General features: G+C 40.9%; 3 protein-coding genes across 5 annotated transcripts in view; 1 reads left to right on the forward strand and 2 right to left on the reverse strand.

Moving 5' to 3' along the window:
• Positions 1 to 10,174, reverse strand: part of LOC133575704 (major histocompatibility complex class I-related gene protein-like) — a 101,357-nt gene extending 91,183 nt beyond the window's left edge. For 2 of the 3 annotated variants that reach the window (XM_061928482.2, XM_061928481.2), the window contains exons 1-2: positions 9,769 to 9,925; positions 5,106 to 5,324 (exon numbers count right to left, since the gene is read on the reverse strand). In XM_061928482.2, coding sequence (XP_061784466.1) covers positions 5,106 to 5,324; positions 9,769 to 9,892 — 343 coding nt within the window. In that variant the 5' untranslated portion in view covers positions 9,893 to 9,925. Of the gene's footprint in view, positions 1 to 160; positions 2,039 to 5,105; positions 5,325 to 9,768 lie in introns of those variants that run through there. The other variant, XM_061928479.1, reaches the window with a different exon arrangement.
• LOC133575751 (uncharacterized) overlaps positions 1 to 21,665 on the reverse strand; it is a 381,675-nt gene that overhangs the window by 301,681 nt on the left and 58,329 nt on the right. The window lies entirely within an intron of this gene.
• Positions 10,799 to 21,162, forward strand: LOC133575762 (uncharacterized). The gene is made up of 2 exons (XM_061928584.1): positions 10,799 to 11,287; positions 20,127 to 21,162. The coding sequence occupies exons 1-2, from the start codon at positions 11,101 to 11,103 to the stop codon at positions 21,038 to 21,040; spliced, it is 1,101 nt and encodes a 366-aa protein (XP_061784568.1). The 5' UTR covers positions 10,799 to 11,100; the 3' UTR covers positions 21,041 to 21,162.

Below are 21,665 nucleotides of genomic sequence, written 5' to 3' on the forward strand. Positions count from 1 at the left end.
TTACTGTTTTAATTGGTTTTACCCTTTGAAATTGTTTTTAATCACATTTATTTTATATTGTTTTTAATTGTGTTTAATATTGTTGTGCAGCACTTTGGAAACATTTTGTTGTTTAAATGTGCTATATAAATAAAGTGGATTGGATTGGATTGGATAAAATTGTCTGATGAATATATATACATATAAATTGTTTATTGTATGTAAAATATGTCTTGTACTGTTTACTCTCACCTTTTCAGTCAAATTGTTCTGTTCAAACTTTAATAAAAATACACAATGTTGCATATTAATGCATGTACTTGACTGAAAAAAGCACCAATATATAATATATAATCTTTAAATGTAGAAGCATATTAAAAAGATTGTTACACAAACAACAATGTCACACATGTTATATGTGCTGATGTTGTTAGAAAGTCAAAATGAATATCTTGACAGTTTATTTCAAATCCTGCAGTTTCATTTGCTGCTGCTGTTCTCACCAGCACACTTGTGTTTCTTACACTGGTACTTAGAAGAGAATCTTTCACCACACACACTGCAACTCAACACTTTCTCTCCTGTGTGTCTTCTCATGTGTGCTACAAGGTTTGATCGTTCACAAAAGCTTTTGTTGCAGATTGAACAGGAATGTGTTTTTCACCAGTGTGTGTTCTCTTGTGTGTTTTCATATTGACACTATTTGTAAAACCCTTACCATAGACTCAATAGGAAAAAGTTTTTTCGCCAGTGTGCATTCTCATGTGTCTTTTCAAATTATCCTTCCTTGAAAACGATAAGCCACAGATTGAACAAGAAAATGGATTTTCACCAGTGTGTGATCTCATGTGTACTTTCAATTTGGCACATTCTACAAAACCTTTACCACAGATTGAACACGAAAAAGGTTTTTCACCAGTGTGTGTTCTCATGTGTACTTTCAAATTGCTACTTTCTACAAAACCTTTACTACAGATTGAACAGATAAAAGATTTTACTCTAGTGTGTGTTGTTCTGTGTTTTTTCAAATACAAACTGTCTGCAAAACCTTGACCACAGATTGAACAGGGAAAGGGTTTTTCACCAGTGTGTGTTCTCATGTGTACTTTCAAATGGTTACTTTGTACAAAACCTTTACCACAGATTGAACAAGAAAACGGTTTTTCACCAGTGTGTGTTCTCATGTGTACGCTCAATTTGCCACTTTCTACAAAGCCTTTACTACAGATTGAACAGATAAAAGGTTTTTCACCAGTGTGTGTTCTCATGTGTACTTTCAAATTGCCACTTTCTACAAAACCTTGACCACAGATTGGACAGGAAAATGGTTTTTCACCGGTGTGTGTTCTCATGTGTACTTTCAAATTGCCACTTTCTACAAAACCTTTACTACAGATTGAACAGATAAAAGGTTTTTCTCCAGTGTGTCTTCTCATGTGTGCTTTCAAATGGTGACTGTGTACAAAACCTTTACCACATATTGAACAGGGAAAAGGTTTTTCTCCAGTGTGTGTTCTCATGTGTCTTTTCAGAAGACTATGGTATTTAAAGGTTTTGTCACAGTGAGAACATTTGAAGTGAGTGTTGTCAGTGTGACATGTCTTATCATCTTTAGAGTCTTCATCATCAGTGTCAGGAGAGTGTGACGTTGTGTCCTCACTATCTGATAGTGGAGCTAAGAGCTTGTCTGCTTGTGATCCTCCACAGTGGTCTCCATCAGCTTCTGTTGTCATGTGTTGTGTTGAGCTGCTGCTCTTCTCCTCACTTTCACCTTTGACCTCATCATCTTCACTCTTCACAGGGACACCAGTCACTGGGAACTCCTCCAGTCCTTCAAGATGATCTCCCTCCTGACTGATGCTGTGTTCCTCCTCTTCCTCTTTAATGTGCGGGTTCAGTGAGTCTTCCTCTTCCTTTTTACAGGGAAGGGTCTGTATCAAAGAGGAAAAGGAGACACCAGAGGGTCTGTGGCGCCTGGTCTTCCTCTTTGATGGATCCTCCTTCACCATCCTGAAGCTACACTCCTGTTTTTCAGGCAGAAGTTGTTCTTCACAGACGTCTGCAGGACACAAAATGACAAACATGCTTGAGAAATGTCCAGACTTGATGAGTCACATGAGGCATTCAGTAAGTCCACATGTACTTAAAATAACAAGTTATTACATGAATTGGCCTGAAAACAAACACACTGCTCTTTACAACATTTAAGATGGCGGCGCGCACAATTGCAGCGGCTCATGGCTCTCCTTTTCAGTGCTATTCTTCATTGTTTTTCTACTTCTTTCTTACCTGTGCTTTCACTATCGGTTCTGTCTATACTCAGTACACCCGCTAGACACTTTTGGATATCGACGTCCAATACCAGATTTCGGTCTCCAGAGACTTTCACTACACGCACAACATCCCAGAAGACATAGCGAGATCGCCGGGCTCTCCGTGGATTGTTATCGGGTCTGGGAGGCGGCGCAGTCAGAGAAGGGAGAGGAAGCAGAAACAAGGCTGTAGGGCCGGTGTTATCCTACGGCTAAAGAAACAACCACACAAGCCACCTCTACTGAGCCTCTTTCTCTGCCATGCCAGATCCCTGGTGCATAAAACGGACGACCTGGAATTACAACTTAATGGAAATCGCTATGTTCGTGACTGCTGTGTTTTGGCCATCACTGAAAAGTGGCTTCACCCGAGGATCTCCGATGCTAGCCTGCAGCTAGCAGGCCGCACTTTGCTCCGCTGGGACAGGACTGTGAACTCTGATAAGAGCAGAGGAGGGGGTCTCTGTGTTTACGTGCATGATAACTGGTGTAACAGCGGGACAATCATAGACCAACACTGTTCCCTAGACCTCGAGCACATGTCTGTAAGATGCCAGCCTTTTTTTATCCCGAGAGAGCTAACTGTAGTGATCGTCACGGCTGTTTACATCCCACCCGACGCCAACGTGAACACAGCGCTCTCTCTCTCCTGCTGAACACTGTAAACCAACAGCAGCGGGTCCACCCGGATGGTTTCACATTATTGCAGGGGACTTTAATAAGGCCAACTTAAAGACTGTACTGCCAAATATTTACCAATATATAAAGTGTTCTACTAGGGGAGAGAACATTTAGGATCATGTTTACACCAATATCAGGCACACATACAGAACCACACCCCTGCCAGTCAGACTATCTTTCCCTCCTGCTCTCTCCAGCCTACTCCCCTCTCAGACGCAGAGTCAGACCCACCATAAAGACAGTTACAACCTGGCCTGAAAATGCTCTGTCAGACCTACAGGACTGTTTCAGCCGAACACGCTGGGACTTACACAGGAACTGTACTGGACTATATCAAGTTCTGCATTGGGAATGTGACTGTCGATAAAATCATTCGGGTTTTCCCTAACCGGAAGCCCTGGATGACCAGCCAGGTCCGCTCACTCCTCAGGGTCCGCGACGCTGCTTTTAGGTCAGGTGACAGAGCTCTGTACAGGGCTGCTCGAGCTGGCCTGAAGAAAGGAATCAAAAAAGCTAAGGCGGACCACAGGATGAGTATAGAGTCCCACCTGTCCAGCAACAACTCACGAGAGGTGTGGCGGGGCATACACCACATCACCAACTTCAGAGGCTGTGATGTATCAACAGCAGACCTGAGTGCGCCGCTAGCAGAGGAGCTAAATAGCTTCTTTGCTTGCTTCGAGACACCACAGCAGCACTCATCTGTTCCAGTCCTGCCCCCATCCCCACCTGGCTCTACCTCCACCACCACACTGACTGTACAGGAGCATGATGTCAGAGGGGTGCTCCTGGCAGTGAACCCCAGGAAAGCTGCTGGCCCAGACTGAGTTCCTGGCAGGGTGCTCAGAGCGTGCGCCCACCAGCTCACCTCCACCTGTATCAGGATCTTCAATCTCTCCCTGGCCCAGGCCAGGCCTGCCTGAAATCAGCTATAATAATCCCGGTGCCGAAGAAGTCTCCCGTCACCACCCTGAATGATTACCGCCCGGTGGACCTCACCCCGGTAATCATGAAGTGCTTCGAGAGGCTGCTTATACAGCACATTAAGGACTATCTCCCCCAATATTTCGACCCCTACCAGTTTGAATATCAGGCGAACAGATCCACTGAGTATGCAATCACTGTGGCTTTCCACTTTGCTCTACACCACCTGGAGCAACAGCAGAGCTACGTCCGGATGCTCTTTGTCGATTACAGTTCTGCCTGTCATACAATAATACCGGACATCCTCAATACAAAACTGGACACTCTCAGCCTCCCCCTCCTCTCACTTGTGCCTGGATTAAAGACTTTCTCTCCAACCGGCCCCAGACTGTGAGACTCGGCCCCCACCTCTCCTCCAACCGCATGTTGAATACCGGCTCCCCACAGGGCTGTGTGCTGAGCCCTCTTCTGTACTGCCTCTACACCTACGACTGCAATTCGTAGAGAAGTTTGCGGACAACACGACAGTGGTCGGACTCATCTCAAAGGGGGACAAGGCAGCCGAGGCAGCCTACAGAGAGGAGGTCCAGAAGTTGCCAGACTGGTGCTCGTCTTTTTGTGTCGTTCGCCATTGCCGGGTCTAAATTGGCTGTCAAACGGTACCAACTTGTCAAGAGTACGTCCTCATTCTTCAACTATCCAGGTGAGAGGCATGATTCATGATAATCTTTCACCAGCACCCAGGCGAGGAGAGAGCTCACCAGGCGAGGAAGGAGCTCACCAGCCGGTGATGTCAACATAGACACACAAGCTATAAATAGTTTGTCTGCATTAGCACTTATAATAACAATATCACTAATACTTGCTTGCTATTCAAGCCATGAAATGCAAATGGAGTATTGTTGGTGCTTTTTGGATGGTTATAGAAGACCTCCCATTGGCTCCATTTACATTTATGAGTTATAATGTGATTTTAAAAATATATATATCCATCGTCATGTCTTTTATAATGACTGTGAACGATAGAAAAAATACCCCCAAAAAGTGCAGTTCCCGTCTAAATTCCAGTGATTAGATTTAAGACTTTAAGTCTATGAGCATGAAGTGATGAAGCCTACTTGGATGAGAGGACAAACGTCTTCTAAGACAAAGTGAACAGTCCAGTTGTGATGGATTGAATGCCCTGAGAATAAAATGATATGTGCTTACTTGGACTGTGATGAAGCTGTGAGGACTCAGGTGGTTTGTCTTCATGCTCTTCAGTCTTCACAGAGACAACAGTCAGTGGAAACTTGCTGACATCATCCTCCTCCTGCCCTAGAAGACACTCTCCCTCCTGAGTGATCCACACTTCCTCCTCTTCCTCTTTAATGTGGGGCGGCTGTGGATCCTCCTCTTCCTCTTTAATGTGAGGGGGTTGCTGGATGTCTGTTGGGTAAACAAGTAAATAAGATAAAGAGAGAACAGAAATAGTTTTGGACTGACACTCTTAACACAATAACATTATTTGTGTTCTTTCCTGTGTTGTGTTAAAAGTGTGTAGCAAAACAACCAATAAATACGCAGGAAATACCTCCTCTTGTCCCAGCCACTACAATTAATTCAAAAGTGGTACAGTGAGTATAAAAAAAGGCTTGGAAATTTGATGGGGGCAATTTGAAAAGTTTTTATAAGTACGAGGCAGCATTGATTGAGGCATTCTTAAATTTACACTCACTGATGTAAAGTGTTTAAATATTTTATTCTGTATACGGTCCATGACACCTAAACGTTATCTCTAAACTTAACCACGATCTTGTAATGACTTAGTCATTACCATAACTTCAATATAATGGAAATAAAAATAAAAATCCGAAATCACTTAAAAAAACATTCATGGTATGTTTTTGTCATCATGCAAAATACTTTTTTGTGGTCATTTTGTTGGCTGGGCCAAAAGGAACTTTTACCAAAACATGTTTCACTAAGTGGTGTTTAATGGAGTATCTCCATCAACAATTCCTCTTTAGGGAATTGGAGACCATCTACGACACGCTGAAGGAAAGTCAGTCACCTTTATGTTCTTTTAATAAATCAAGCGTTGACTACTTTGGTTATTGAAAATAAATGTTTACTTCCACTTATTGTTGCATGTAAGTCAGGAAGTGAAATTATAACTTTGAATTAGATTTGATTACAGTATAAAATGTATTTGGTGAGTGTGTGAGTTTTGTGTAAGTGAAGTGAAGTGAATTATATTTATATAGTGCTTTTCTCTAGTGACTCAAAGTGCTTTACATAGTGAAACTCAATATCTAAGTTACATTTAAACCATTGTGGGTGGCACTGGGAGCAGATGGGTAAAGTGTCTTGCCCAAGGACACTACGGCAGTGACTAGAATGGCGGAAGCGGGGATCGAACCTGCAACCCTCAAGTTGCTGGCACGGCCACTCTACCAACCGAGCTATACCGCCCATGTGTAAACATGTTGATACAGGTTTACATCTTTTTGGGGACTGGAACACATATGTCCTGAAAGGATGCACCCATTTTTAAAACCGTCACTAAACTGTGCCACCAACATTGCTTCACTTAGCTCATTAAGCAAACTACCAGGGTGAGTGAGTCCTTTTAAACCTTCATAGACCTCGTTGTTACTTCTGACCAGTCTAAGATCACCACAAGTGGAACTACTGTATGCGGCTTAAGTGATCATTCCATGATTTTCTGTACCCGTAAAAAACATAGAACTGAGGCTGACGGCCACAAAACAAACAAAACTACAATCCTCAAGACCTAGACTAGCAAGGCTTTCAATGACAAACTGGCAAATTAAGACTCGCTCCGTACTTGCAAGTACACAGGTCTTTGGGTCAATTCCTAACCTCAGAAAAGTAGATAACTTCACAGTCAAAGTGGGTGACAATATTATAACAAACAAAAATGAGATTACCTATCTTGGCTGCATCGTAGAGACTAATCTCTCCAGTGAAAAAATGACTACTAAGGTAGTCAAAGAATCAACCGACGAACTCTGTTCTTACTAGTGTTGTCCCAATACCAATACTATGGTACCAGGACCTGTACCAAAATGTATTTCGATACTTTCTAAGTAAAAGGGACCACAAAAAAGTGCATTATTGGCTTTATTTTAACAAAAAATCTTAGGGTACATTAAACATATGTTTCTTATAGCAAGTTTGTTATTAAATGAAATAGTGAACATACTAGACAACTTGTCTTTTTGGAGTAAGTAAGCAAACAAAAGCTCCTAATTTAGTCTGCTGACATATGCAGTAACATATTGTGTCATTTATATTCTATTATTTTGTCAAAATTTTTAAAGACAAGTGTTAGAAAATGTATTATTAATCTACTTGCTCATTTACTGTTAATATCTGCTTATTTTCTGTTTTAAAATGTTCTATCTACACTTCTGTTAAAATGTAATAATCACTTATTCTTCTGTTGTTTTTAGACTTTACATTAATTTTGGATGATACCACAAATTTGGGTATCAATCTGATACCAAGTAGTTACAGGATCATACATTGGTCATATTCAAAGTTCTGATGTGTCTAGGGACATACTTCCTTAGTTTATAAACATAATATATATATTTTTTTAAACCAAAGATGATGTTGTGATAGCCAAAATATATTGATGCAATCATAGAAATAGTACTTTTTAGAGGCGGTATAGTATGATTCATTAGTATCGCGGTACTATACTAATACCAGTATACCGTACAACCCTAGTTCTTACATAGTAGGATCACCCCGCTGTTGGGTAGAATTACACTTAAGACTTTAACACAAGAACTCATTTAACCCCACTTTGACTACGGAGTTCATGTTTGGTACCGTGACGCCTTAAAAGCCCTGAAAAACTAACTCCAGACAGCCCAAAACAAAATGACAGGGACGGCGTGGCGCAGTGGAAGAGTGGCCGTGCGCGACCCAAGGGTCCCTGGTTCAATCCCCACCTAGTACCAACCTCGTCATGTCCGTTGTGTCCTGAGCAAGACACTTCACCCTTGCTCCTGATGGGTGCTGGTTAGCGCCTTGCATGGCAGCTCCCTCCATCAGTGTGTGAATGTGTGTGTGAATGGGTAAATGTGGAAGTAGTGTCAAAGCGCTTTGAGTACCTTGAAGGTAGAAAAGCGCTATACAAGTACAACCCATTTATCATTTATTATTTACTCAACCGTCCATTTTGGGCTCACTTTTCCGCCAACCATTTCCTTAACGTGGGGAGGCTCTTGGTATCTGACAGAGTACCGTATTTTCCGCACCATAAGGCGCCCTGGGTTAAAAGCCGCGCCTTCAATGAACGGCATATTTCAAAACTTTGTCCACCTATAAGCCGCCCGGTGTTGTAAGCCGCATCTAACTGCGCTAAAGGAATGTCAAAAAAACAGTCAGATAGGTCAGTCAAACTTTAATAATATATTAAAAACCAGCGTTCTAACAACTCTGTTCACTCCCAAAATGTACGCAAATGTGCAATCACAAACATACGTATATCAACATGGACAGAGCTGCGTGAAAAAAGCCACCCGGCCTCTTCGCGTAAACTTAAACTTACCTTAACCACTCGCTCATCTTTTCTTCATCCATCCCTTCGAGTTAGCTTTTATGATGACGCCGGCTGGAAAGGTCTCTTTTGGCAAGGTCCTCCTTTTGAATATCACCATGGGTGGAAGTTTCATTAGCATGGCAAGCTAGAACCACAGTGAAGGATGACTTCTCATTCCCTGTGGTGCGAATATTCACCGTACGTGCTCCCGTTCCACAGTGCGGTTCACAGGAATATCAGTTGCTGTGAAATACGGTAGTAATCCGTGTGCGGATGGAGAGATTGCGTCTTTTCATGAACCGGATCCTTGTCGCTTTGTAGGAGCCATTTTGTGGTCTTTACAGATGTAAACACACAAAGGAAATGAAACGTACGGTGATATCCGCGCGCTTTTTCTTCTTCTACGCGGGCGGGTGGTTGCTTACAGTAGAAGAAGAAGCGCTTCCTGTTCTATGGGGGCGGGTGCTTACCTTGGCGGTTGCTTGCGTAGAAGAAGAAGCGCTTCCTGTTCTACCGGGAAAAAAGATGGCGGCTGTTTACCTAAGTTGCGAGATCGAAACTTTATGAAAATTAATCTTAATATTTATCCATATATAAAGCGCACCGGGTTAAAAGCCGCACTGTCAGCTTTTGAGTAAATTTGTGGTTTTTAGGTGCGGCTAATGGTGCGGAAAATACGGTACATCTTCTTGCAGTTGGTCTGGTGTAGAAGATACACCATACTACTAAAATACTCATGTACCTGTCTAGATACTTCAAAATATATTGACCACTATAACACCAGAGGTAGTTGTACAAGTCACATTCAACCCAGATTTCACTCCAAAAAAGGTTCTAAATCGTGTGCCTGCTATACCACCAACATGTGGAAGTCCCTATCAAAAAGAAAACATATTATAGGTTGCGGCTACTCGTACCTGGGAATATACAAAGCCTTTTACTTATTTGAAATTATATTTTCATTTATTTTCTTGCAGTATATTTGTATTTTAAATGCTACTTTCTACATAGTACTGTGTGAGTTAAATTATATATTTCAAGTGAAACCATGTCAGGCTTTCTTGTAGCAGTGAATGTGTACCGTGATGAAAGTGTACCCTTTCCTATGCAAACTTCTCATAACTCCTTCAATCAATCAATCACATATTGTTACAAACTGAGAGGAACATCAACCTCAAACTGTCTCGTTTTCATGAAGAATCTCAATGAAAGCATTGCATCATCCCCACAAGACAAAGCATCTTCCTATTGAAGAAAAGTGTTACTAATGAAATATAAAGTTAGTAAAGATGTGAGAGTAAGAAGTCAACAAACCTGTTCTGTGTAACACAACTTGATGTTTCTTGAAAACAGCGTCCAGTAGTTGATGTTGTCGCTCCTTCTCCTCTTTTGTTGGACAAAGTTCCTCCTCGTACTTTGCTATCATCCTTTCGCACATTTTCACACAATCACAACACTTTACACTCTCATTTGATCTCTACTTAGCGATGTGTTGATAACGTCCGCGTCTCTTTGTTAGCAGCTAACAAGCTAAGCTAACTAGCACGCTAAGCTAACTAGCACAAGACTTGATAAAGTGCGCTCAGACTAATGTATCCGGATACAAACAATGACTAACAATGTTTCATCTACTACACGACATATATGCGTACATGTATGCACTAAATACAAATAGAGAAACAATAATGGCCAGTGGCCACGTTTAGGCCTTCTCTGTCGAACGCCATTTTGCTTTTGACTCCTTCGTCTTCTTTGGATGGACCAGTTCAAGGATTCAGTGGTCTCGTTCTCGCGAGACTCTCAATTGACGGGTCAAAGGTCGAGAGAGATAAATATTTAATATTTTATGCGATAGAGTGTTGACTCCTTCAAAGCCCATTTGTGTCGTTGTGGATTCAAGGCATTCGGAAATAAAAATAATAATAATATTACTGCCAGGACTTTTGCTGCGTGGGAAATGTTATTAATGTTTTGTATAAAATTAGATTATCTAGGAGTAAAAGGGAACAACAATAAAAACACGTGGAAGGGTAGATTTAAAGAAATCAGGCAGTAATATCGCTACAATTTCTACCACTTTCACTCTTGTCATTGCAGTGAATGTCGCACGGGGGCGCCACTGAACCCCGTCATTAAAGGTTTGTTATATACTTTCCGTTTATTTTTTAAAAACAAGACACTCTTTTATATCACATTGTTATTCAAACAAATATTACATAAAAGAAAAGCAAGGTAACAGTGACCGCAGGCAATATCTTCGTCCACTCGGCTGTGACGTCATTCCCAACTTCCGGGGTAAACGGAAGACAGCAGAACAGAGCAGTCCTGCCTTGTAACGTCAAGTGTGCTAACTGTCGTGAAAGCACATCGACGGAGAAAGACTTGAGCAAGACGCTAATAAGTCAGTCTTATTATTTGTTCTCCAGTTTGAAATATTTACGTCGTATAAAATACATATTTGAATCTTTATTCAAGGGTACAATCGTCTCGATGCGCTAGAAGCACTGTGCCGCTTCTCCTGCTATCTTTGCTTGTTAGTTAGCTTAGCTCGCTAGTTAGCTTAGCTTCTTAGCTGCTAACAGAAGTTATCAACACATCGCTAAGTAGAGATCAAGTGTGAGAGTAAAGTGTTGGGATTGTGTGAAAATGTCTACATTACAAATGTTGAGAGCGTTGGTGGATCAGCGACTAACTGCTGCCGTTGAAGAAATATTTGTAGTGTTAGAAAGAACGATAGCAGAATACGAGGCGGAACTTTCTAGAACAAAAGAGGAGAACGATCAACTACTGGACGCTGTTTTCAAGAAACATCAAGTTGTGTTACACAGAACAGGTTTGTTTACTTCTTACTCTCATATGTTACCTACCTTTATATTTGACTAATAACAAGAAAATGACATTTGGAATATATAATATAATCACAATGACCAGTGGTGGAACAAGTCAGAGCTGGGCCGGGGGCGGGGCCCCCTAAACCCAAATAATAAAGATAATTCTAACATAATTTTACAACATACACATGCCTCTCTGGGTTTGCTACCAACAATCTTTAACCAGGTTTTAAATTGTTTGCCAGCCATTTTTGCTGAAATTTGCATTTTCTTGACATGTATTTATTTTCTCACTTTCACCACAACATCAACCCGTTCACAGGATGTAGAAAAATTATCAAAGGGGATCTGATTTTTTTATTTATTTTGCCTATCATTCACAATCCTTATGTAAGACAATAACATGTTTTCATTTTTTATGCATTCTAAGTCGTAAACAAACGTTAGCAAAATCTTAACTATCCTAAGTCTTAACAATGGAGTCAATTGGAGCGCCTCTATTCTGCTCACTAAGCCCCCTAAATAAGAATTAGTTGATCAATATAATATACCCAAAAGTCATTTTTTAAATGTTATCTCTTTTCAAACATGCTGTAAAAATGCATATCCTCTGGAAATATGCCTTATAATAGCCACAAACTGGAGGATACATTTTTAATTAGGATAACGTTTAAAAAATTGTTTAAAGGTTTTATGGAATTTTCCAGGGTGTACGCCGCCTTCCGCCACCCTGTTACCCCAAAAGGGACAAGAGGTAGAAAATGGATGGATGGATGGAAAAAGGCACATCATGGAATGATATTTATATCCTTTAGATGCATGAAAGATAAAGTAGAGTTAATGAAACATGTAGAATAGATTGTGTTTTACACCCTCTGTTGTTTAAAAAGGGTACAGTTAGGGCTGGACTATTATTGCAAAAATAATAATCACCATTATTGTGATTGATATTGTAATCACGATTAATTACACAATTATTTTAGTATGAAAACACCAGTATTTATTTTACTACCAAAACTCAACTCTAAATATAGTTTTAAAAAACGGATATTAGTTAGTAACAAATAAAATAATAGTAACAATAAATGTAAATAACAATGGCAATATAATTGTTATAAGTTCTATTTTTTTACCTTTTACACATATTTTACTACCATTTAAGTGTGCTTTTTTGTCAAATAAAAATGTATAAAATGTTTAGTTAAATGCAGAATCTGTCACATTTATTGGTGCAATATAGCTTTGGACAATTTTTAACCAGAACTTTGGGTCAAAGCATAATAATTGTGTAAATGCATCAATAAGTTCATTATGTTTGTGTGAGGTGCTTTTTTGAAACCTTTATTTTGTTAGTGCAGTCAGACCTATTATTGTGAAGGGGGAAGTGTGTTGCTGTTCTCAGCTTGACATGTGGAGGCATTTGACCCATTTCCCTTGATCACCCCCTGGGAGGAGATGGGAGCAGTGGGCAGCAGCGGTGGCCGCACCCGGGAATCATTTTTGGTGATTTAACCCCCAATTCCAACCCTTGATGCTGAATGGAGTAATGGGTCCCATTTTTATAGTCTTTGGTATCACTCGGTTTGAACTCACAACCTACCGATCTCAGGGCGGACACTCTAACCACTAGGCCATTGAGTAGGTTGTCCTGTTTGTACATTAATCCTACATGGATGATGTCGTTCACAACAACACAATCAGATGAGATGTGTTGTGGGTGTATGGATTTTCCTTGCCAGCTTTAGCTTCGTAGTTTAGTCGCTATTTGGAATGGCCGCCTCAAGGACGGGACGGTTGCGTGTTTCATAGTAACGTTACTAGTCGTTGTGACATGTAGAGGACTAGGAGGTTTATTACCATTGTGGGGGAGTTTTCTGTGTCTGCGTACCTTTGACACACCCGTACACCCACCGGAGAGACGCCACACTTTCTCCACCGTGTGTTTGAGGAGCCTGCAAAAGACCTGCACATACATGTAACAATCATGTTCAATCTACAATACAGTTTGGTGTAAACCTAAAAAAAACAATACAACCATAAAGGATAAAGGTTGGCTTTTTAGCTTAATGCTAACATACAATGGACAACCACATTGACAGGCTAACAAAAATTAGCATTGCGATCGTTTTGTACAAAGGTTTAGCAAATATGAGTTTAGTTGAACAAAACTGACATAAAACAACAGATGCATTTTTACTTACATACATATATTCACCAAACTGTGTAGAAACTAAACTTTGTACTACTCGGCCATCATGTTCATCAAACCTTAAAACTCTGATTTAGTCTGGGACTTTATTGCCAGGTCTTCTTGTATCACAAAATTGTGAAATTAAATATTTTCCACTCACAAAGACCCCAAACGTCCAGATTTTTAACCGCTAATTTGTATTTTTGATGTTCAGTTGGCCGACCAGAGGAATTAGTTGTCACGACAGCTAACTTTATCTTCTTACATCACACCTTCAACCATCCTCCATTGCAGCAAATACATTACATTTCTTACAAGTATTATTATCACTGAAGGACAGTAGAACGAGGCTAAACATGTTACACACAAAGGAAAGGCAAGCTAATAGCTAAAATAGCTGCTAAACTAGCTTGAAACGAGAAGAAATAAGTGCTTAGTCATTTTTCCCATTCAAAATGAATTGGCCGTTTTTAAAACTTCTACCATGTCCACTTTTTTCAACCGATTCAAATCATTCCACCTTCAACATATTCCACTAATCCTGGACATTCAAACTATGATTTTTCTAAGTTCCAAAAAATTTGAAGAATACCCAGAATTCCCGTTTTTTTCAAACCCTTTTTTCTGTCGACCACATTTTTCAACCCACTTCGACCGTTCCACGGGAAAATCATTCCTCTTAATTAGGACAAAAAAAATGAAGTTTTTTCTCTGGAAAAATTCCCGGTTTTCCCGAAATTCCAGGAATTCCATAACACTATTTCTCGACCGATTTGAAAAATTCCAACACCAACCATTCACCCATTCAGAACATTCACATTTTTTTGCATTTTCAAAAAAAAATTCAGATTTTCCCAAAATTCCCAAATTTCCATGAAATTCTCATTGAAAATAATGGGACATTTTTCAAAGTTCCACAACTCCAACATTTTTCATCCCATTCACACCGTTCCAACTTCAGACTGTTCATTCTATTCGGTAATCACGGGCTTTCCCATTACAAATTCCAAAAATTCCCAGAAGTCCACGTTTTCCGGGACATTTTTCCCCATTCTAAATGAATTAGCCATTTTTCAAAATCCCACCATTTCCAAATTTGTCAACCAATTCAAACCATTCCACCTTCGACATATACCACTAATTCTGGAAATTGAAATTACAACATTTTTCAACCGTCCCACCGTCAAATCATTATTCTTAATCAGGACAGAAAACAAAGTAGTTTTTGAACTGGAAAAATTCCCGGTTTTCCCGAAATTCCAGGAATTCCATAATACCATTTCTCAATTAAAAATGTTACGACTTCAACATTTCTCAACCGATTTGAAAAATTCCAACACCAACCATTTCAACTCATTCAGAACATTCACATTTTTTAGCAATTTCAAAAAAATTCCCGCTTTCCCCGAAATTCTCAAAAAATTCCATAAGATTCCCATTGAAAGGAATACAATGAAAGTTCCACAACTCGCACATTTTTCATCTGATTCAAACCGTTCCAACTTCAAAATGTTCAGTGTGTTCATGAATTGTGTGCTCCCGTTCAACACTTATTAAAATAAATTCCTGGATTTTCTAGAATTGCCAGTCTTGAGGGACATTTTCCCCATTCAAAATGAATTATCCATTGTTCACACTTCCACAATTCCCACATTTTTGAAACCATTCCACCTTCAACACATTCAATTCATCCTGGGAATTCAAACAACCATTTTTCCACATTCAACAAATTTCCAGGAATTCCTGTTTTTTTCCAACCTTATTTCCAACCTTCTTTAGTACGATGACTCCTTTCACATTGTTCAACCCATTTCAACCGTTCTACTGTCAAAACATTCCTCTGAGTCAGGACAAAAAACCAAGTTGGTTTAAGAACTTAAAAAATTCCCGGTTTTCCCGAATTCAAACTCTTCAACATTCAAACCATTCCAACATTCACACTATTCTTGCATTCATACTACATTCTGTCAGCATTTCAGTTCAACTTCAGCATTGGAGCATTCACACACATTTTTTTCAGGAATTGTTTCATCTAGTTATTATTATTATTATTATAATTAAATGTAGCTTACCACATTGAATGTGTGGACTGCATGAATGATGCCTTCTCAGTTCTCACGCTAACGCAATTTGAGTGTCTAGAAACGCACTAAATTGATCTAATCCATTATTACTATTATTAATAAGGTAAACAAGCTATATTTTGAAGGAGTAGTCAGTAATCTGATTACTTCTTCCCAGTTTAACTGTAGTGACACTATCTAAATCAGGGGTCACCAACGCGGTGCCCGCGGGCACCAGGTAGCCCGTAAGGACCAGATGAGTAGCCCGCTGGCCTGTTCTAAAAATAGCAGCACTTACCAGTGAGCTGCATCTATTTTTTTTAAATTTTATGTATTTACTAGCAAGCTGGTCTCGCTTTGCTCGACATTTTTAATTCTAACAGAGACAAAACTCAAATAGAATTTGAAAATCCAAGAAAATATTTTAAAGACTTGGTCTTCAATAACTGATAAAGAAACAGATAACAGATTTGGTGTCCAGTTCAAAGTGTGACATGATTTATTTAAAAAATTTGAGAGTTGACTTTTGTATTTTACATGAGTTAGTATTTGTACAAACATGGTGCAAAGTAATTCATGATTTGTTAAAAAATGCTAGTGGCTAGCTAGTTCAAATGGGATATTGTGATTTCACAAGACTGTCTTAGAAGTGATCATTTGAAAATGTTCAATTTGAAAAATGTGCACTTAGAGAAAATATAAAAACAAAGTGTTGCATATTGATATTGATCTGTTTCTATATATATTTATTGTGAGAAATCATTAAGATGATCAGTGTGTCCACAAAGATAAATATCATTAATTATTAATAATAACAGAGTTAAAGGTAAATTGAGCAAATTGGCTATTTCTGGCAATTTATTTTAGTGTGTATCAAACTGGTAGCCCTTCGCATTAGAGGGGAACATTATCAGCAGACCTATGTAAGCGTCAATATATACCTTGATGTTGCAGAAAAAAAGACCATATATTTTTTTAACCGATTTCCGAACTCTAAATGGGTGAATTTTGGCGAATTAAACGCCTTTCTATTATTCGCTCTCGGAGCGATGACGTCACAACGTGGCGTCACATCGGGAAGCAATCCGCCATTTTCTCAAACACCGAGTCAAATCAGCTCTGTTATTTTCCGTTTTTTCGTCGGTGTGTTGTCGGAGGGTGTAACAACACGAACAGGGACGGATTCAAGTTGCACCAGTGGCCCAAAGATGCCAAAGTGGCAAGAAATTGGACGTTTGTTCCGCACACTTTACCGACGAAAGCTATGCTACGACAGAGATGGCAAGAATGTGTGGATATCCTGCGACACTCAAAGCAGATGCATTTCCAACGATAAAGTCAAAGAAATCTGCCGCCAGACCCCCATTGAATCTGCCGGAGTGTGTGAGCAATTCAGGGACAAAGGACCTCGGTAGCACGGCAAGCAATGGCGGCAGTTTGTTCCCGCAGACGAGCGAGCTAAACCCCCTGGATGTCTTGGCTCACACCGTCCCTTATGCCACCAAAGATGATCAAGAGAAGAATATCGACCCTAGCTTCCCTGGCCTGCTGACATCAACTCCAAAACTGGACAGATCAGCTTTCAGGAAAAGAGCGCGGATGAGGGTATGTCTACAGAATATATTAATTGATGAAAATTGGGCTGTCTGCACTCTCAAAGTGCATGTTGTTGCCAAATGTATTTCATATGCTGTAAACCGAGTTCATAGTTGTTAGTTTCCTTTAATGCCAAACAAACACATACCAATCGTTGGTTAGAAGGCGATCGCCGAATTCGTCCTCGCTTTCTCCCGTGTCGCTGGCTGTCGTGTCGTTTTCGTCGCTTTCGCTTGCATACGGTTCAAACCGATATGGCTCAATAGCTTCAGTTTCTTCTTCAATTTGGTTTTCGCTACCTGCCTCCACACTACAACCATCCGTTTCAATACATGCGTAATCTGTTGAATCGCTTAAGCCGCTGAAATCCGAGTCTGAATCCGAGCTAATGTCGCTATAGCTTGCTGTTCTATGCGCCATGTTTGTTTGTGTTGGCTTCACTATGTGACGTCACAGGAAAATGGACGGGTGTATATAACGATGGTTAAAATCAGGCACTTTGAAGCTTTTTTTAGGGATATTGCGTGATGGGTAAAATTTTGAAAAAAACTTCGAAAAATAAAATAAGCCACTGGGAACTGATTTTTAATGGTTTTAACCCTTCTGAAATTGTGATAATGTTCCCCTTTAATCAGTACCCAAGAAGTAGCTCTTGGTTTCAAAAAGGTTGGTGACCCCTGATCTAAATGAAAGCAAAACAGATATCATCTTTTTTGGGAAACATGTTGACTGTGCTCATGCCTTTTTAGAGCAGACATGTCTCCGGGTACTCCGGCTTCCTCCCACCTACCAAAGACATGCACCTGGGGATAGGTTGATTGGCAACACTAAATTGGTCCTAGTGTGTGAATGTGAGTGTGAATGTTGTCTGTCTATCTGTGTTGGCCCTGTGATGAGGTGGCGACTTGTCCAGGGTGTACCCCGCCAGCACCCCCGGCGACCCCAAAAGGGACAAGCGGTAGCAAATGGATGGATGGATGTCTCTAAAGATAAATGTGAAAATCACTAATTATTGTCCACCAGCAGGCGACTCAGTGGCCTAGTGGTTAGAGTGTCCGCCCTGAGATCGGTAGGTTGTGGGTTCAAAGCCCGGCCGAGTCATACCAAAGACTATAAAAATGGGACCCATTACCTCCCTGCTTGGCACTCAGCATCAAGGGTTGGAATTGGGGGTTAAATCACCAAAAATGATTCCCGGGCGCGGCCACCGCTGCTGCCCACTGCTCCCCTCACCTCCCAGGGGGTGATCAAGGGTGATGGGTCAAATGCAGAGAATAATTTCGCCACACCTAGTGTGTGTGTGACAATCATTGGTACTTCAACTTTAACTTTTAGGGGGAGCTCATCACTAGTACTAATGCTGGAGGCTGGCATGTGGTACATTATTTACTGTGTGTGTATGACTTATTCAGAGGGAGAAAAACACTCTAGTATGGCGTCTACCATTAAGGATTGCAGGAATGACTTTTAGTATGTTTTTATATGAATAAGGGGGATTGGACGTTGGCCTGGGAAGGCATTCCCCTGAAGGTCTTCTTCATGTGTCAGCTGGAAGTACCGTATTTTCCGCACTATAAGGCGCACCTAAAAACCACAAATTTTCTCTAAAGCTGACAGTGCGCCTTATAACCCGGTGCGCTTTATTACGATTCATTTTCATAAAGTTTCGATCTCGCAACTTCGGTAAACAGCCGCCATCTTTTTTCCCGGTAGAACAGGAAGCGCTTCTTCTTCTACGCAAGCAACCGCCAAGGAAAGCACCCGCCCCCATAGAACAGGAAGCGCTTCTTCTTCTACTGTAAGCAACCACCCGCCCCCGGAAGAAGAAGAAAAAACGCGCGGATATCACCGTATGTTTCATTTCCTGTTTACATCTGTAAAGACCACAAAATGGCTCCTACTAAGCGACAAGGATCCGGTTCATAAAAAGACGCAATCTCTCCATCCGCACACGGATTACTACCGTATTTCACAGCAACTGATATTCCTGTGAACCGCACTGTGGAACGGGAGCACGTACGGTGAATATTCGCACCACAGGGAATGAGAAGTCATCCTTCACTGTGGTTCTAGCTTGCCATGCTAACTTCCACCCATGGTGATATTCAAAAGGAAGACCTTGCCAAAAGAGACCTTTCCAGCCGGCGTCATCATAAAAGCTAACTCGAAGGGATGGATGGATGAAGAAAAGATGAGCGAGTGGTTAAGGGAAGTTTACGCGAAGAGGCCGGGTGGCTTTTTTCACACAGCTCCGAAGGCGAACACACCTTCACTAAGACGGGCAGACAGCGCCGGACGACATACGCCAACATTTGCCAGTGGATCGTAAATGCCTGGGCAGATATTTCGGTCACAACTGTGGTCCGAGCTTTCCGGAAGGCAGGATTCACAGAACTACTGGACAACAACAGCGACACTGACTCCGATGACTTCGAAGAGACGGAGCCGGCCATTTTGGAACCCACGCTTGCGCAACTTTTCAATTCGGACACCGAAGACGAAGAATTCGAAGGATTTACGAATGAAGAATAACTTCAGAAGGTGAGCGCTATGTTTATTTTGTGTGTTGTGACATTAACGTTCGAGCAACATTATGTTGCTATTGCTCTACACCATTTTGAATTTTACTATGTTTGTGATTGCACATTTGCGTACATTTTGGGACAGAGTTGTTAGAACGCTGGTTTTCAATATATTATTAAAGTTTGACTGAACTATCTGACTGTTTTTTTTGACATTCCCTTTAGCGCAGCGTAGGCGCGGCTTATAATCCGGGGCGGCTTATTGGTGGACAAAGTTATGAAATATGTAATTCATTGAAGGTGCGGCTAATAATCCGGTGCGCCTTATAGTGCGGAAAATACGGTACCCTGACTGCTGTGAGGGGAAACTGATGAGATTGTGAGATCATATGTTGGTGCAGGACAATGTCTCATGTGACTGAGCAAAGCTGGACTTTTCTCAAGAATGTTTGTTTTCTCCTATTCACAGATGTCGAAGAAGAACATTTTCCTTATGAGCAGGAAGAAGAGCCACAGCACCACCACATTAAGGAGGAAGAAGAGGTACCACATTCCCATCACATTAAAGAGGGAGGAGAGGAGCCACAGTCCCCCCATATTAAAGAGGAAAACGAGACTCCACAGACCCATAGTGTTAAACTGACCCTTCACATTAAAGGTCAAGCGGAGGACCCACTGATGTTACACATCAAAAATGAAGAGGAGGACCCACTGACCCCTCACTTTAAGGAGCAAGAGAACCCGCTGACCCCTCACATTAAAGAGGAAGAGGAGGACCAAAAGCTGCTGCACATTAAAGAGGAAGAGGAGGAACACAGCATCAGTCAGCCTAAATGGTTGGAGGAGTTCCCAGTGACTGGTGTCCCTGTGAAGAGTGAAGATGATGAGGTCAAAGGTGAAAGTGAGGAGAAGAGCAGCAGCTCAACACAACACATGACAACAGAAGCTGATGGAGACCACTGTGGAGGATCACAAGCAGACAAGCTCTTAGCTCCACTATCAGATAGTGAGGACACAACGTCACACTCTCCTGACACTGATGATGAAGACTCTAAAGATGATAAGACATGTCACACTGACAACACTCACCTCAAATGTTCCCACTGTGACAAAACCTTTAAATACCTTAGTTATCTGAAAAGACACATGAGAACACACACTGGAGAAAAACCTTTTTCTTGTTCAGTCTGTGGTAAAGCTTTTGCACAAAGTTCATGTTTGGTAAAACACAGGAGAACACACACCGGAGAAAAACCTTATAACTGTTCAATATGTGGTAAAGGTTTTACAAAGAGTCTGAGTTTGAAAATACACAAGAGGGTGAAAAATCACAGTCCTATTCTATCTGCAACAGAATCTTTTGTGAGCGATCAAACCTTGTAGCACACACGAGAACACACCCAGGAGAGAAAGTGGTGAGTTGCAGTGTGTGTGGTGAAAGATTCTCTTATAAGTACAAACCCCGTTTCCATATGAGTTGGGAAATTGTGTTAGATGTAAATATAAACAGAATACAATGATTTGCAAATCCTTTTCAACCCATATTCAATTGAATTCGCTACAAAGACAACATATTTGATGTTCAAACTCATACATTTTTTTTTTTTTTTTGCAAATAATAATTAACTTAGAATTTCATGGCTGCAACACGTGCCAAAGTCGTTGGGAAAGGGCATGTTCACCACTGTGTTACATGGCCTTTCCTTTTAACAACACTCAGTAAACGTTTGGGAACTGAGGAGACACATTTTTGAAGCTTCTCAGGTGGAATTCTTTCCCATTCTTGCTTGATGTACAGCTTAAGTTGTTCAACAGTCCGGGGGTCTCCGTTGTGCTATTTTAGGCTTCATAATGCGCCACACATTTTCAATGGGAGACAGGTCTGGACTACAGGCAGGCCAGTCTAGTACCCGCACTCTTTTACTATGAAGCCACGTTGATGTAACACGTGGCTTGGCATTGTCTTGCTGAAATAAGCAGGGGCGTCCATGGTAACGTTGCTTGAATG

Source organism: Nerophis lumbriciformis, linkage group LG33 (genome assembly GCF_033978685.3).
Source record: "Nerophis lumbriciformis linkage group LG33, RoL_Nlum_v2.1, whole genome shotgun sequence".
NCBI lineage: Eukaryota > Metazoa > Chordata > Actinopteri > Syngnathiformes > Syngnathidae > Nerophis > Nerophis lumbriciformis.

Coding starts and splice junctions, on each gene's coding strand:
- LOC133575762 (XM_061928584.1), top strand. CDS start 11,101: ATGTCTACATTACAAATGTTGAGAGCGTTGGTGGATCAGCGACTAACT. Junction 11,288..20,126: donor AGTTGTGTTACACAGAACAG/GTTTGTTTACTT, acceptor TCCTATTCACAG/ATGTCGAAGAAGAACATTTT.